Source organism: Vanessa atalanta, chromosome 12 (assembly GCF_905147765.1).
Source record: "Vanessa atalanta chromosome 12, ilVanAtal1.2, whole genome shotgun sequence".
Lineage (NCBI taxonomy): Eukaryota > Metazoa > Arthropoda > Insecta > Lepidoptera > Nymphalidae > Vanessa > Vanessa atalanta.
Window position 1 is genome coordinate 643,639 of NC_061882.1, and position 16,067 is coordinate 659,705.

General features: G+C 43.9%; 1 protein-coding gene across 4 annotated transcripts in view; it reads left to right on the forward strand.

Moving 5' to 3' along the window:
• Positions 1–16,067, forward strand: part of LOC125067680 (dynein heavy chain, cytoplasmic) — a 29,902-nt gene that overhangs the window by 568 nt on the left and 13,267 nt on the right. For 2 of the 4 annotated variants that reach the window (XM_047676396.1, XM_047676394.1), the window contains exons 2-47: positions 143–213; positions 286–488; positions 575–712; positions 783–900; positions 1,166–1,279; positions 1,357–1,529; positions 1,980–2,100; positions 2,319–2,440; positions 2,525–2,666; positions 2,753–2,860; positions 3,009–3,114; positions 3,197–3,396; positions 3,732–3,867; positions 3,954–4,060; positions 4,134–4,297; positions 4,843–4,948; positions 5,447–5,602; positions 5,742–5,921; positions 6,234–6,377; positions 6,523–6,668; positions 6,771–6,920; positions 6,989–7,296; positions 7,777–7,903; positions 7,979–8,081; positions 8,743–8,965; positions 9,153–9,300; positions 9,503–9,965; positions 10,037–10,209; positions 10,347–10,514; positions 10,591–10,756; positions 10,825–11,010; positions 11,081–11,257; positions 11,333–11,455; positions 11,581–11,740; positions 11,908–12,041; positions 12,240–12,363; positions 12,443–12,683; positions 12,908–13,022; positions 13,100–13,295; positions 13,369–13,457; positions 13,848–13,895; positions 14,463–14,572; positions 14,769–14,894; positions 15,003–15,180; positions 15,504–15,613; positions 15,871–15,988. In XM_047676396.1, the coding sequence (XP_047532352.1) occupies positions 143–213; positions 286–488; positions 575–712; positions 783–900; positions 1,166–1,279; positions 1,357–1,529; positions 1,980–2,100; positions 2,319–2,440; positions 2,525–2,666; positions 2,753–2,860; positions 3,009–3,114; positions 3,197–3,396; positions 3,732–3,867; positions 3,954–4,060; positions 4,134–4,297; positions 4,843–4,948; positions 5,447–5,602; positions 5,742–5,921; positions 6,234–6,377; positions 6,523–6,668; positions 6,771–6,920; positions 6,989–7,296; positions 7,777–7,903; positions 7,979–8,081; positions 8,743–8,965; positions 9,153–9,300; positions 9,503–9,965; positions 10,037–10,209; positions 10,347–10,514; positions 10,591–10,756; positions 10,825–11,010; positions 11,081–11,257; positions 11,333–11,455; positions 11,581–11,740; positions 11,908–12,041; positions 12,240–12,363; positions 12,443–12,683; positions 12,908–13,022; positions 13,100–13,295; positions 13,369–13,457; positions 13,848–13,895; positions 14,463–14,572; positions 14,769–14,894; positions 15,003–15,180; positions 15,504–15,613; positions 15,871–15,988 (7,019 nt within the window). The remainder of the gene's footprint in view (positions 1–142; positions 214–285; positions 489–574; positions 713–782; positions 901–1,165; positions 1,280–1,356; positions 1,530–1,979; positions 2,101–2,318; positions 2,441–2,524; positions 2,667–2,752; positions 2,861–3,008; positions 3,115–3,196; positions 3,397–3,731; positions 3,868–3,953; positions 4,061–4,133; positions 4,298–4,842; positions 4,949–5,446; positions 5,603–5,741; positions 5,922–6,233; positions 6,378–6,522; positions 6,669–6,770; positions 6,921–6,988; positions 7,297–7,776; positions 7,904–7,978; positions 8,082–8,742; positions 8,966–9,152; positions 9,301–9,502; positions 9,966–10,036; positions 10,210–10,346; positions 10,515–10,590; positions 10,757–10,824; positions 11,011–11,080; positions 11,258–11,332; positions 11,456–11,580; positions 11,741–11,907; positions 12,042–12,239; positions 12,364–12,442; positions 12,684–12,907; positions 13,023–13,099; positions 13,296–13,368; positions 13,458–13,847; positions 13,896–14,462; positions 14,573–14,768; positions 14,895–15,002; positions 15,181–15,503; positions 15,614–15,870; positions 15,989–16,067) is intronic. The other 2 variants (XM_047676398.1, XM_047676397.1) reach the window with 1 other exon arrangement.

Below are 16,067 nucleotides of genomic sequence, written 5' to 3' on the forward strand. Positions count from 1 at the left end.
ATGATACAAGTTATAATTTACCATCATTTATCATCTTTATAACAATTTAAAGAAAAAATGATATAATTTGTATTAAAGAAGTTATTTTATCATATGTTTCATTTAGTATCCATATTTATTTAATGAAATATCTCTTTTACAGAGGATGACAATGAGCAGCCTACAGAGGGGGAAGAAGAGAAAGAGGCTGTCTCATACCAAATTAGCAATGAGGTATGCAAAAATAACAAAAAAATAAGAAAGTATTTTTCAATTAAATATATTAACAAATATTGAAAATCACAGGTGCACTTCACATCACCCCGAGTTGCTGCATTTGTCTGCATCAAGCGTGGTATTGTGATCGAAGCTGACAAGTCAATCCACAGCCAACTGCGCCTCATCAACCTTTCCGATGGATCTCCATACGAGACCCTTCATGCTTTTATCAGCAAAACCATGGCTCCATTCTTCAAAAGCTATGTTAAAGAAAGCGGCAGGGCTGACAGGTTGCAATATTTTTTTTAATAATCATCATCTCATTGTGAAATTGCAGCTGTTAATATTTTAACCAATAATGGTTCATTGTTTACAGAGATGGTGATAAGATGGCGCCATCAGTTGAAAAGAAAATTGCGGAGTTAGAAATGGGACTGCTACATCTACAACAAAATATTGATATTCCTGAGATCACTCTTCCTGTTCATCAACTTGTTGCTGCGGTCATTAAAAGGTTTGTTAAGATAATTTTAAGATTAGTTAAACAGCATAATATCAACATCTTAATTTATACTTTCTTCTAGGGCTGCCGATGAGGGTCGTAAGCCCCGTGTGGCAGATTTTGGTGATAAAGTAGAAGATTCAACATTCCTCAACCAATTGCAAAATGGTGTTAACCGCTGGATCAAAGAAATTCAAAAGGTATACATTTTCAAAGTTAAATTTCATCAAAGTTTTAATGTATAGTATTGAAGCAGTTTAAGAGCAAACTCTTGTCAACAGGCAGTTTCACTGATAAGCAACTACCACTAGTTACTGTTTTCCAACAATTAAAGTATATTAAGTAGTTTAGAAACCCCAAATGTTAATTTAAGGAAATTTTAATATTATTTAATGCATACCATTAATGATATTTCACCAAATTAATACTTTTTGGTAAATATTATATTGATCTAATACCATCTAGGTTACCAAACTTGACCGTGACCCATCTAACGGCACTGCTCTGCAAGAAATTTCTTTCTGGCTCAACCTTGAGAGGGCTCTCCATCGCATCCAAGAAAAACGAGAAAGCATTGAGGTATTTATATATCAATAAATAATATAAAATGTATTAAATAAAATTGTATTTATTTAATGACTAAATATTTATAACAGGTTGCCTTGACGCTGGATATCCTCAAATATGGCAAGAGATTTCATGCTACAGTGTCCTTTGATACAGACACAGGCCTAAAACAAGCTCTTGCAACTGTATCTGATTACAACCCACTTATGAAAGACTTTCCTATCAATGATCTGCTCAGTGCCACGGAACTGGAAAGGATCAGGTAAGTTTGTTTATAAATCATTTTGATTAATATGTTTAGGAGATGGTTTTCTTCTTTTATTCGTTAGCTAATTTAGCTCAATGGTTATAGCATGTGAGTATTGAATGTTTTCATAATTCATTTCACAGTTTGAAGTGAAGAAATTAGGATATTTTGTGTTGTATAAAATATCTCTTTGCTTTTATAATGATTTCCAAACCTAGACCTATGCCAGTTATTTTCCAGGCTCTTGGAGGAGAGTCTGGAAAATGCACTGACCAATATATATGATTTTACATACTAACCACTTATATGTAACTTTATTACTTCTGTACCGTTATACTAACCACCATGACTATTGTTGTATATATACAGGCAGCAGTTTGCCGGGTTCTGTCTGCATGGTATAATAGCTGTACCTATTGCAGTTTGCATAACTACTATGATCTATTAACCTAAATTTCCTTTCAGATTGGCTGTGCAACAAATTTTCTCACATCTGCGCAAAATTCGTTCCACTAAATATCCCATACAGCGTGGTCTCAGACTCGTCGAAGCTATATCTCGAGACTTGGGACAGCAGCTCTTAAAGGTGATATAATCTACCACATACAATGATGACTAATTTGTTAGATATTCAATTATAATTATATATTGATCGTAAGAATATTTCAGCAAATTTACACACATTATTCTTACAAAGCTATTGATGGCAAGTTTATGTAGCAATTGATCATTTGGAACAGAGCATGAGGTTGGAAATGATTTTTAACTCACAAACCTGTCCACTAAATAAAATAATTCTCGTAGGTGCTGGGAACTCGACGCCTCATGCATATACCTTTCGAGGACTTCGAACGCGTCATGACCCAGTGCTTCGAGGTGTTCTCCTGCTGGGACGACGAGTACGAAAAGCTGCAGGGCCTCCTGAGGTAAGTTTCGTACGGCACACCACTATCGAGTGGATAGTGCTTGAAGTCGTCGATGGCTATGAATGCGAGCTCGTCCGTCCGCAGAGACATCGTGAAGAAGAAGCGCGACGAGCACCTGAAGATGGTGTGGCGCGTGTCGCCCTCGCACAAGCGCCTGCAGGCGCGCATGGAGCACATGCGCCGCTTCCGCCGCCACCACGAGCAGCTGCGCACCGTCATGCTGCGGGTACGTCCCTATACAAGCTAAAACTAAATTAAAGCTAGGCTAATGGAGAGGTGGAGATGACGTGCTGAGTGTGTGTGTGTGTGCAGGTGCTGCGTCCGCGCGCCACCGCTAATGCAGAGGGCGGAGCGGGGAGTGAACCCACGCAGCCGCACTCGCTCACCATGGACGCGGCTGATGCCAACGCCATCGCGGAGGTGAGCTGGTCGACTCCCATGGATGTTTTCTAACTTGATGTTGTGTGCGATATCTACTTTTCCAATTCAAAATGTTAAAGATTTGAAGCAAAATCTTTACAATGCTAATCATAAAATTGTCATAATAGATCTATTTTCCAAACTCAAGGTGAACCTGGCTTACGAGAACGTGAAGGAAGTCGACTGCCTGGACATCTCTCGCGAGGGCTGCGACGCCTGGGAGGCCGCCGTGAGACGCTACGAGGACAGGATCGGTACGGCGACCACACATTACACATCGCTATGAGATCGCCCAACGTGACAACGCTAACCTCGCCCCCCCTCCCCCCCCCCCAGACCGCGTGGAGACGCGCATCACGGCGCACCTGCGCGACCAGCTGGGCACGGCCAAGAACGCCAACGAGATGTTCCGCATCTTCTCGCGCTTCAACGCGCTGTTCGTGCGGCCGCACATCCGCGGCGCCATCCGCGAGTACCAGACGCAGCTCATCCAGCGCGTCAAGGACGACATCGAGGCGCTGCACGAGAAGTTCAAGGCACGCTGCTCGCCATTGTATTATGTACTCCTTGGTCTCACTCTCCGATGGGCTGAGAGAATTACTAGGCCGTTGCCTGATTTACAGTTTACATAATATGCCGATATTTAAAATGCAACCCTATTCGCACTTCATTTTTAATAACCGCTACAATTTTACTTCCAAAATTGTAATACCAACTTCGCCGACATTCAAGTCGTTATGTATACTCGAATCCTTAACAAATTAAATTGTATATCAAAGTTGGTAATTTATCTTCACTCCTGCCATTGAAATCAGCTACGATTCTGCTCCTAGTGATTGAATTTATTTTTAACATAATATTTTTTTTTCAGGTCCAGTACCCGCAGTCGAAGTGCAGCCGGCTGTCGCTGGTGCGCGACCTGCCCCCCGTGGCCGGCTCCATCATATGGGCCAAGCAAATCGACCACCAGCTCACGGCCTACCTGAAACGGGTCGAGGACGTGCTCGGTAACCTTGACTCGCGTTATCACCGTCGATGTGAATATGGCGACTTTTGTTACCGCCATTTGTTAACGCTTACGTTACTTTTTTAGGAAAAGGCTGGGAAAATCATATTGAGGGACAGAAGCTGAAAGCAGACGGCGACAGCTTCCGACTTAAACTGGACACTCAAGAAGTGTTCGATGATTGGGCTCGTAAGGTAAGATATACAAACCAAAAAAAAAACAATTTTAATAATTTGGTCGAGATATTATTATTGTTCTTAATTTCAGGTCCAGCAACGCAACTTGGGCGTATCTGGTCGGATCTTCGCAATAGAATCGGTCCGCGCTCGCTCCAGCAAGACCGGCACCGTACTCAAATTGAAAGTCAACTTCTTGCCGGAAATCATTACTCTTTATAAGGAAGTTCGGAACTTGAAGAACTTGGGATTCAGGTGAGTGTGTTTTTTACTTCTTTAAGGCCGACCCGAGCTACCTGATGGTTAGTGGTCGTTTACTTAACAATAAATGATGTATTATGGCTTGGTGAGGGGGTGAGGCAAACCCAGACAAGTCTGCTTTGTACAGACCCTACCACCTGCCAAAATGGCTTATCAAATAAACTTTGAGACATTTTTTATTTAAATTGTTTCTATAAAAGTTCGTCAAAAGTGCCTTCTCGCTGCTCACTTACGTTATCCATATAACATCATTGGATTATTTTCTGCATAGAGTCACACGTGTATGCAGATAAATCACAAATATTGCAATATGTACTTGGACGAGTGTCGGGAAAATAAGACCTCCGAGTTACTCAAAGTATGCACCAGCCATGGCGGCCTCGATCCCGATATCATATTCACACAAACGCTATGAAATTATTTTTCAAATCAAGTCAATATGATGGGAAACATTTTTTATTTTTCATTTTGAATTTTTCGATTTTATTAGGACATTGTTAGAATTTTATATAGTACATGAATATATATTTAATTTTCAGAGTACCGCTCGCCATAGTTAACAAGGCTCACCAAGCGAATCAACTCTATCCCTTCGCAATCTCGCTCATCGAAAGCGTGCGCACTTACGAACGTACGCTCGAAAAGGTATTTATTTTATCGTCTGTCTTATAATTTAAAAAAATATGCCAACATATTCACAACGTAAGCACCACGAAATAACATAGAATAATAATAGTTGCCACTTCTGTATGCCTTCCAATACATCGCGAAGGAAAATGAAAATACACTTGATATATATATTATAATGACGTCACTAACACTTGTGTATTTAATTTATGCAGCTAAATAATAGGAACCATACGAAGGTAGCTTATTTATAGGCCGCATGATATTATTACAACGCTTGAAAGACTGAGCACGTTTTGCTTTTTTAATTATTATGCGTTAAAAAGCTTCAATATTTGCGTTGCTATTGTAAAAGCAACATTTTATCTGAGTGCTGTATTTAACATTGTGCGTAATGTTTCTTAGAGTTTGAAAATAAGCATTGCTTATCTAGATAGTGCAAATTGGCTTCAAATTTTCATGAAATTTTTGGCCCTTTTTGTTTGAATACGTCCTAATCTATTTAATGTCTTTCAGATTCGCGATAAGGCGTCGATCATACCGCTGGTGGCGGGGCTTCGTCGTGATGTTCTATTCCAAGTTTCCGAGGGCATGGCCCTGGTGTGGGAGTCGTACAAACTCGATCCGTACGTGCAGAAGCTGAGCGAAGTCGTACTGCTATTCCAAGAAAAAGTAAGGATATAAAAAATACAAGTCCGGCTTCTAGAAAATTTGAATTCTATAATTTTACACTATTTTCAGAAAAAATATATGATTTGGAGGGATTCGTGTCTTCTGCTTACCCCTTTACAATACTCGTGTGTCCCAACAGGTGGAGGACCTGCTGGCCGTGGAGGAGCAGATATCGGTGGACGCGCGGTCGCTGGAGACGTGTCCCTACTCCGCGCAGAGCCTCGCCGACATCCTGAGCCGCCTGCAGCGAGCCATCGACGACCTGTCCCTGCGCCAGTACAGCAACCTGCATCTCTGGGTGCAGCGCCTCGACGAGGAGGTACGGAGCGATCGCACTAATCAGTTTGGTCACTTTGTATATGCGAAAGCATACACAATACCGGCAGAGATGAATAGAGCCATATGAATTAATTTTGTTTTGATTATTTTTGTAAGACAATCTAGCACCACTTAGTGGTGAGGAACCAACACAATAGAAAAAACATTCTCAAAGTGGTTAGAAGCAACCTGAGTGAGTGACTATGAAAGTCAGCTTACTCCTTACAGTACAGATTGGACTTTTCTGACCACAAAGGGAATAAGTGAAGGAATCAAATGAAGTATGTATACAAAAAAGTAATTTTATTTGCAGGTTGAAAAGAGTCTTGCCGCTCGCTTGCAAGCCGGTATCGAAGCTTGGACCATGGCTCTGTTAGGCAAGACAAATGAGCTCGATCTCTCCATGGATACTTATTCTCCCACTGAACAGACCCACAAACCAGGCGGTGAACCTCAGGTAACGTTAATGTACTAAATGCATTTTGTTAAATGACCATTTTAAATCTATGTAATCTATCTTTATGTAAATCTATCTACTAGATAATATATTTATTATGACTAAATCGTTTCAATTTGAATAAAGATTTGACCCACACGTACAGATCGGTCGCGTGGTGCACGAGGTGCGCATCACCAACCAGCAGATGTACCTGTTCCCGTCGCTGGAGGAGGCGCGTTTCCAACTCATGCGCCAGATGTTCGCCTGGCAGGCCGTGGTCACCAGCCAACACCGTCTGCAGAGCACCAGGTACATATCGCGTGTTTATTTATTTTCGGGCCAATCTTTTCATCGTATGAGTTTTGAAATATTCATTCGTACACATCGTTATAACTTTATGTGCGTCGACAGATACCAGGTGGGCGTCGCGCGAGCGCAAACCGCCACCTACCGGAACTTGCTGACCAAGCTGCCCGGCGGGTCCTCTCCGCTCGAGAACGCATACGACGCGATCGAGCAGAAGATATCGCAAGTGCGCGAATACGTCGACGAATGGCTTCGGTACGTATACCTTTAGTTTCGTTTTCGCGGAGAGCGAGCGAGCACTGACGGAGCGTTCCGACCGGCAGCTACCAGGCGCTGTGGGACCTGCAGCCGGAGAGCCTGTACGGGCGGCTGGGGGAGGACATCTCGCTGTGGATCAAGTGCCTCAACGACATCAAGAAGTCGCGCACGACGTTCGACACGTCGGACACGCGGCGCGAGTACGGGCCCGTCGTCATCGACTTCGCGCGCGTGCAGAGCAAGGTGGCGCTCAAGTACGACGCCTGGCACAAGGACGTGCTGGGCAAGTTCGGCGCGCTGCTGGCCGGCGAGATGGTGCAGTTCCACGCGCGTCTGGCCAAGTCGCGCGGCCAGCTCGAGCAGCAGACCATCGGTGCGCCCCGTGCCTTTATGTTGTCGTAGGGGGTGGATGAGGTACACTCGTTCGCTGTTTCAATTTATGATGGAACCGAAGCCAAACCTACGGGTACTGACTGGGGACGAATATAGGACGAATGATAATAAATATATAGATAACATTTCGGTACAGACCATTATGCAGCACGCAAAACTACATTTAAAAATTGTTTAATAACAGATATAATCATTTAACTACCAACTAACCGATGATAAAAACCGTCGTTTGTCGTAACATTCATAGTGATTGTCTTACAAACAACATAAGAAAGATTCGGCATTTAAATTATTTTGTATTTATTCTGTCCCTACAGAGTGACTGAATGAAGCGTATGGCATTACTTAAACATTAACATGATTACTCAGTTTGACTGCATGTACTGCGAGAACACATCCACCGTTGTTAGTAGCCCCCCCCCCCCCCCCCCTGACAACGCCTGTAACCCGTCCGTTACAGAGGCCGCCTCCACGAGCGACGCCGTGTCGCTCATCACGTACGTGCAGCAGCTGAAGCGGGAGGTGCTGGCGTGGGAGAAGCAGGTCGACGTCTACAGGGAGGCGCAGCGCATTCTCGAGAGGCAGAGGTATATATCATTATTCAGCTGCTTATTATATTTATCTGTAAGGTCATATTTTATAATGTCTAAATGTTCGTGTAGATTCCAATTCCCTGCGCAATGGCTGCACGTGGACAACATCGAGGGCGAATGGAGCGCCTTTAACGAAATTATGCGCAGAAAGGACTCTTCCATCCAGACCCAAGTAAGACGTTGTTCCATCCTATTTGATAAATTTACTCATAATTAAAACAACATTATGTAAAATACATAAAATTTCCCTACTTCAATTTTGAACTCATTGGCCAATTTCAGACTACACAACGTGCACAAGTGTGTTTACAAACACACACACACACACACAACACATGCATAACGTAAAATAATATATTTATTTATTTATTTAAGCACGATAACAATATATATATTTGACACACTTACATAATTTCAGAAGTAGACAATCATGTTCTTAATATATACATCAATAACTAGCGTACATGACTTTCACAAACAACTCGACACGGAACAATTATACATATATATTAAATTTATTGAATATAAAATTAGAAAAATTAAAACCTAATAGAAAATACCTAAATAGAAGTTTAACAAGCTAAAACTATTTAAATAAAATGATTGAAAAGTTTTCTTTTAAAAGCATTCAAAGAATCACTAAATATGTCAATGCCAGGTATATTTTTATTAATGGTGTTGTAACCTATGCATAACCTTGCGATAGGTGCTTGACTTCCCATTTGTGTTCTTGTTTTAGGAATATGAAATAAATTACGAATTTTGTTTCTTGGATATTTACTAGGAACCGAAAAAGAATATATAAACATAACCATCATAATTTGTTTTCCTAGGTGGCATCGCTGCAACAAAAGATCGTCGCCGAAGACAAAGCAGTGGAAGCTCGTACGCTGGAGTTCCTCGGCGAGTGGGAGCGCAGCAAGCCCACGGACGGCTCCACCAGGCCCGAGGACGCGCTGACCCGCCTGCAGGCCATGGAGACGCGCTACACCCGCCTCAAGGACGAGAGGGACAACGTGGCCAAGGCGAAGGAGGCCTTGGAACTGCACGACACAGGTTTGCTTATTTCGAACTCTTTGAATATACATAAAATATAATACTTTTTAATAAATTTAGCTCCCTCGTTATAGGAGTAGCTGACGTTTGGCGATCTTTAAAGAATTAGGGGAAAACTATTACTATTATGATTTTTAATCAGTAAAATAAATTGTTTAAATGTAAAATTAAACTTTGTGATTTACAGGTAGTTCAGTGAACAATGAACGTATGACGGTAGCTTTGGAGGAACTGCAAGATTTACGTGGAGTTTGGAGTTCGCTCAGCAAGATTTGGACTCAAATAGACGACATTAGGGAGAAACCGTGGCTCTCGGTACAACCCAGAAAGCTAAGGTGAGCGTTGTCATGGTACTTACTATAAATCATACTCACATTAAACATCAACGTTTGGTGATGTGAACGTTACAGATTCGATCCTAACCGGCTCGGCTAATGTCGTCCCCGCTCCTAACGCAAGCCGTACTTTGAATCGGATGGAAATAATGTAAATACGCCCTTAAAGAACAGATATAATTTAAGGTTCGTTTTATCGCAGACAACAACTGGAAGCGATGCTCAACGAGCTGAAGGAGCTGCCGGCGCGCCTGCGCATGTACGACAGCTACGAGTACGTGCGCAAGCTGCTGCAGTCGTACACCAAGGTGAACATGCTGATCGTGGAGCTGAAGTCGGACGCGCTGAAGGAGCGGCACTGGCGCCAGCTGTGCCGCGCGCTGCGCGTGGACTGGGCGCTGTCCGAGCTGTCGCTGGGCCAGGTGTGGGACGCCGACCTGCTGCACAACGAGCACACCGTGCGCGACGTGGTCTCCGTGGCGCAGGGCGAGATGGCGCTCGAGGAGTTCCTCAAGCAGGTGCGCGAGTCCTGGCAGAGCTACGAGCTCGACCTCATCCACTACCAGAGCAAGTGCAAGATCATCCGCGGCTGGGACGACCTGTTCAACAAGGTCAAGGAGCACATCAACAGCGTCGCCGCCATGAAGCTGTCGCCTTACTACAAGGTACGCCGTGCGCCGACCGAGGGCCGATCGCAGTTCCCTGTTCGCAAACCAATAATCACGTTCTTCGTCAGGTGTTCGAGGAGGAAGCTTTGACCTGGGAGGAGAAACTGAACCGTATCAACGCTCTGTTCGACGTTTGGATTGATGTCCAGCGACGTTGGGTATACCTGGAAGGAATCTTTAGCGGTTCTGCAGATATTAAGACTTTATTGCCGGTCGAAACTAGCCGCTTCCAGAGTATAAGGTAATATACATATATCAAAAGCTCGTCCTTCTATAATAACTAAACTGGTATGTCAATTGTTCCTGTTCGTTGGTAACAATTTCTTGCTACTTATAATTTTAATAGAATTTTTTTAAAGTAATTATATTTTTCTCCAGTTCGGAATTCCTCGGCTTAATGAAGAAGGTAGGTAAATCCCCAATGGTGATGGATGTCCTCAACATCCCCGGCGTGCAACGCTCCCTGGAGCGGCTGGCGGACTTACTGGGCAAGATACAGAAGGCGTTAGGAGAATACCTGGAGAGGGAGAGGAGCAGTTTCCCTCGGTAAATAGTCACTCATGTCCTAGCGAAAAGTCTGAAGTGATTAGCAGTAAGATATTAATTAGTTATTGTATTTTAGTTTCTACTTCGTCGGCGACGAGGATCTCCTGGAAATTATCGGTAATAGCAAAAACATCGCTCGGCTCCAAAAGCATTTCAAAAAGATGTTCGCGGGAGTCGCGGCCATCATTCTCAACGAGGACAACACCGTCATCAACGGCATAGCCTCGCGGGAGGGCGAGGAGGTAGGCATCCGTCCGTCCGCTCCACGGAGACTTCCGCACGGAGAGGTAATCGCGAGCCGTGCCCGCAGGTGTACTTCACGTCGCCGGTGTCGACGGTGGAGAACCCGAAGATCAACTCGTGGCTGTCCATGGTGGAGCGCGAGATGCGCGTGACGCTGGCGTGCCGGCTCAAGGACGCCGTGTACGACGTGAAGCAGTTCAAGGACGGCAACGTGGACCCGCAGAAGTTCATCGACTGGTGCGACAAGTATCAGGTGAGTGTCGGCCGCCCGCCCGTGCACGCGGAGGGGGAGCGGGTCGTGACGCGCCGGTGCCGCTCCACAGGCGCAGATCGTGGTGCTGGCCGTGCAGATCCTGTGGTCCGAGGACGTGGAGGCGGCGCTGGCGGGCGGCACGGAGCTGCAGCGCGTGCTGCAGCACGTCGAGAACATGCTGAACATCCTGGCCGACTCCGTGCTGCAGGAGCAGCCGCCGCTGCGCAGGAGGAAGCTCGAACATCTCGTGAGTCCGCACTTCGGGGGCGATCGTACATGACGCGAAGGGCAACTTGTTAACTTTGGAATGGCTTGCGAACAGATCAACGAGTTCGTCCACAAGCGGACGGTGACGCGCCGCCTGATAGCGTCCGAGGTGAACAACTGTCGGTCCTTCGAGTGGCTCTGCGAGATGCGCTTCTACTTTGATCCCAGAAATAACGATGTGAGTTGTAACAAATTGATACTAACTTTCACGACTATTTATTACATACACACGAAAAATCAAATAAATTCAATGAGCAACGTAAACAAACTTAACGGGTTACACAAGAAAGTTTTGTACCGCAGGTGCTACAACAACTGACGATCCACATGGCGAACGCTAAGTTCCTCTACGGGTTCGAATACTTGGGCGTGCAAGACCGCCTGGTACAGACGCCGCTGACGGACCGCTGCTACCTCACCATGACGCAAGCCCTGGAGGCCAGGCTCGGAGGCTCCCCATTCGGTAATTACTGCTCACGTATATGTAACTATATATTTATTTATATCATCTCAAGAAGTATAATCTACTATCCCGTAAATAATTTAGAAAATGAATTATGTACTTTGAAAGCGCGTTATGTGTTATATACTTTGATTATGTTTATAAATGATCCGTTTCCTGCGTTACAGGCCCCGCCGGTACGGGTAAGACGGAGTCGGTGAAGGCGCTCGGCAACCAGCTCGGCCGCTTCGTCTTGGTGTTCAACTGCGACGAAACCTTCGACTTCCAAGCCATGGGAAGAATCTTCGTGGGTCTTTGTCAGGTTCGTTATTCATAATTACTATTTTTCGAAATAATAACATACATACTTACGATTGAAAAAATAATGTGTACATGATACAAAAAGAAATTAATCTCCGTTTATTTTGCAATTAATGTTTTTTTACAGCCCACTGATAGTTTCGATATTATGTTGAGATTATTATTTATTTTTATGTATTTTTTTTTTTTCAATATACAGGTGGGTGCGTGGGGTTGTTTCGACGAGTTCAATCGTCTTGAAGAAAGAATGCTGTCCGCCGTATCGCAACAAGTACAGACTATTCAAGAAGCTCTCAAGAGTCACCAGGAAGGAGATAATACGGGTACATATATTTACGCTTTTCATTTCATTTCTTTTTATCTGGCTGTATATACAACTCTATGGTAATATTTCTGTTTCAGCTAAATCTATAACAGTGGAATTGGTGGGTAAGCAAGTGCGCGTCAGCCAAGACATGGCCATATTCATTACCATGAACCCTGGCTACGCGGGTCGCTCCAACCTGCCGGACAATCTCAAGAAACTATTCCGAAGCTTGGCCATGACGACGCCCGACAGACAACTCATCGCTGAAGTCATGTTGTTCAGCCAAGGGTTCAGGACTGCAGAGAAACTCGCTTGCAAGATCGTACCTTTCTTCAAGTGAGCACTATTGTGATCTCTTTATTTTGATTTTTTTTTCATTATTTTGCAAAAATCCGCTAAACCGGGTAACTCCTCGTCAAAATGTTCAGTCAGTCTACTAGCATTTACTTGATGTTTTCTGCCATTGTATAATTAATATTCAAACTATCTGACTTCCAAGTCGTATCTGAAATTGCTTACGGAGGAATTTAATGAGGATAATTTTCCGCTTTTATTTACAGACTTTGTGATGAACAGCTGTCAAATCAGTCTCACTACGACTTTGGTCTGCGTGCTCTGAAGTCGGTTCTCGTGTCCGCCGGCAACGTCAAGCGTGACCGTATTCAAAAGATAAAGGTATTGAACACATTTTTACGTCTTTTAAGATTTATTTTAAGAGGTGCCTTCAAACTAACAAGGTGCTATCATTGTAGGAGAACCTCATCGAGCGCGGCACGGAGGCCCCCGACGAGGCTTCAATAGCGGAGTCCCTCCCCGAACAGGACATCCTGATCCAGTCGGTCTGCGAGACCATGGTGCCTAAACTTGTAGCTGAGGACATTCCTCTGCTGTTCTCCCTGCTGAACGATGTCTTCCCTAACGTCGGTTACACCAGAGCTGAAATGACCGGTGAGGGAGACAGAGGTTTAATCGATCTCTTATTTCTTTATTATCAACTAACTCATATATGGTATTTTTTTAGGTCTAAAGAATGAAATTCGGGCAGTCTGCGCCGAAGAATTTTTGGTTTGTGGTGAAGGAGATGAGCACGGCAACACTTGGATGGAAAAGGTAAATTACAAATGTGCTTTACACTAATGATAATGAATGCAATGGTTTTATGCTGCAATTAATACTTAAAACAAATTAATATTACTAATTCGGTTAAGGATCACTAGATAACTAAGTGCGATAAAGTCATTCATCTCATCGTCGATCAATCGTGCGAGTCCAACGAAGCTTAATGGAGCACTGTTATTTATTATTTACTCATTGACATGAAGCATACGTGAGTTTGTCACCACCGCTCCCATAGCCACAGTCATCCGGAGAGACCGGTCGGTGAGGGTTGACGAGAACGGGATAACACTAGCGATAAGGTTTTGCTTAATAATGAGGTCGGTCTGGCCGAGAGTGATTGTGATTGCGATTGGATTGGTTTCCATGCTGCCGCGCGGGCAGCGGCGCAGGGCGGGCTCGCGCGCGCAGCACAGCACGTGGATAGAGAAGGTCAGTCCGGCCGGCCGGCCCGCCCCGCCTGCGTGTGCGCTTGTGCTCCTGTGCTCCTGTGCTGTGCCTGTCGCTTCGTCCTTGTGCTCGTTATCTGTGCTGACTTCCGACACATGTTATGATTTCCATTGTTCGACTCGTACTAGTTGCCTGTACTAATTACACTAACATAGTTTTAATCAGTAGAAACTGGCATGCCGGCAGCTCTGGTCGCGCCGATGAGCCGTCACGCTGTCCACGATAGTTACAGTTAAATATGTGTCTTCTTCGTTGGTAAACAGTCTTATAGCTCATCCTACGCATAAGTAGTCTTTTTGTCGAGACACACAACGCAATATTTTTTTTTTTTGCTGAGCCCACCTCTTCATTGCACAGACATTACTCTGTCCTAGTTCCTTTATTAAAAAGTCAAAATTCAAATAGCTTAGTAGATTTTTAAAGAGTTTGTTTTCTGTTGCTAAATCCAACTTTTATTAATTTATATATATTTTGTTCTTTGTTCTTTATCCTTATACTTTGTGTTTGAAATGTTTTACTCCTCTTTCACTGTGAGTATGGTGCGTGCAGGTCCTCCAATTGTACCAGATTTGCAAGTTAAATCACGGTCTGATGATGGTCGGACCCTCGGGAAGTGGCAAATCTACGGCCTGGCGTGTACTGCTTAAAGCTTTGGAACGGTAAGTACTACATTCAACACAACAATACACTAACAGACAGAAATTGACCTGTTTTAGCAACACTATTAGCGTTTTTTTTTTTTATATTTTAAAAAATCTAGCTTTACCTTTAATCTAAGTCATCTTCCAAATATCGTAGAGCATTTACGGATAATTTTGGAGTCTCAGACTTGATTTTTCTACCGTTTAAATTCAGGTTCGAGGGAGTAGAGGGCGTCGCTCACGTCATCGATCCGAAGGCGATGTCAAAGGAAACCCTGTATGGTGTACTCGATCCCAACACTCGGGAGTGGACCGACGGATTGTTTACTCATATACTGAGGTCAGTAATAACAACACACATGCCGCTTTTGTTAATTTGTCCGTATGAAGGCGGTCATGTGCCTGAGCTCCGTGGAGGCGGTAGACTAAGTCCTCCCACCGCCCACAGGAAGATAATAGACAACGTGCGCGGCGAGATCAACAAGCGGCAGTGGATCATCTTCGACGGCGACGTGGACCCCGAGTGGGTGGAGAACCTCAACTCCGTGCTGGACGACAACAAGCTGCTCACGCTGCCCAACGGGGAGCGCCTGTCGCTGCCGCACAACGTGCGCGTCATGTTCGAGGTGCGCTCCCCCCACCGCTCCCCCACCACTCCCATTTGCGGGGGTGTTTTATTATCTGTAGTCCGCCGCACAGGCGTCGGACTGTGTCATCGTTATAGTTAAACTTTCACTTGAAAACAGGATGCATGACGTTGTATAGAGTAAGATAGTACACCATCGATTGTATTCTATATTTTGGCCCTTAAATCGCAATCATAAAAAATATTGTAATTTATTGTATAATTATTCAATAAATGAATAAATAATAATATATCTGCTTAGGCAAATTAAGGATCTTAATTTTCAGAAAAATCGTAACTAACAAAAATAATGGTGTAACTCAGGTACAAGATCTAAAATACGCGACCCTCGCGACGGTGTCCCGCTGCGGCATGGTGTGGTTCTCGCAAGACGTGCTGTCGACGGAAATGATCTTCGAAAATTACTTACTCAGGTATATATATATATTTAATTTAAATAAATACAAGTGGAAATATACATATAATGATAGATGTTTTAGTCTTTTTTATTCAATATCACTTTTTTTTATTATTAATTCCTCTCACAAAGCCGTACCCGTATCGATGACTGTAAGCGAGGAGGCCGGTTTTCTACGCATTGCAGTTTTCATGAAAATTTATGTACATACATATTTTGTTTACAGTACCAACGCATATTTCGCGGTATCGTTAACGTGTTGCTTCATTTTAGGTTAAGGAATATACCCCTGGAGGATGGCGAAGAGGATTCTTTCAGCATTGTGATGGCAGCTCCGACCGCAGGCGGAGATCAAAATGCCACTGAGAATATCTTATCACCGGCACTTCAGGTATACGTCTTTTCTTTGCGGACGCTACACTAATATTATAAACACGGATCGATCACAATGAATTAATGGGGGGGGGGAA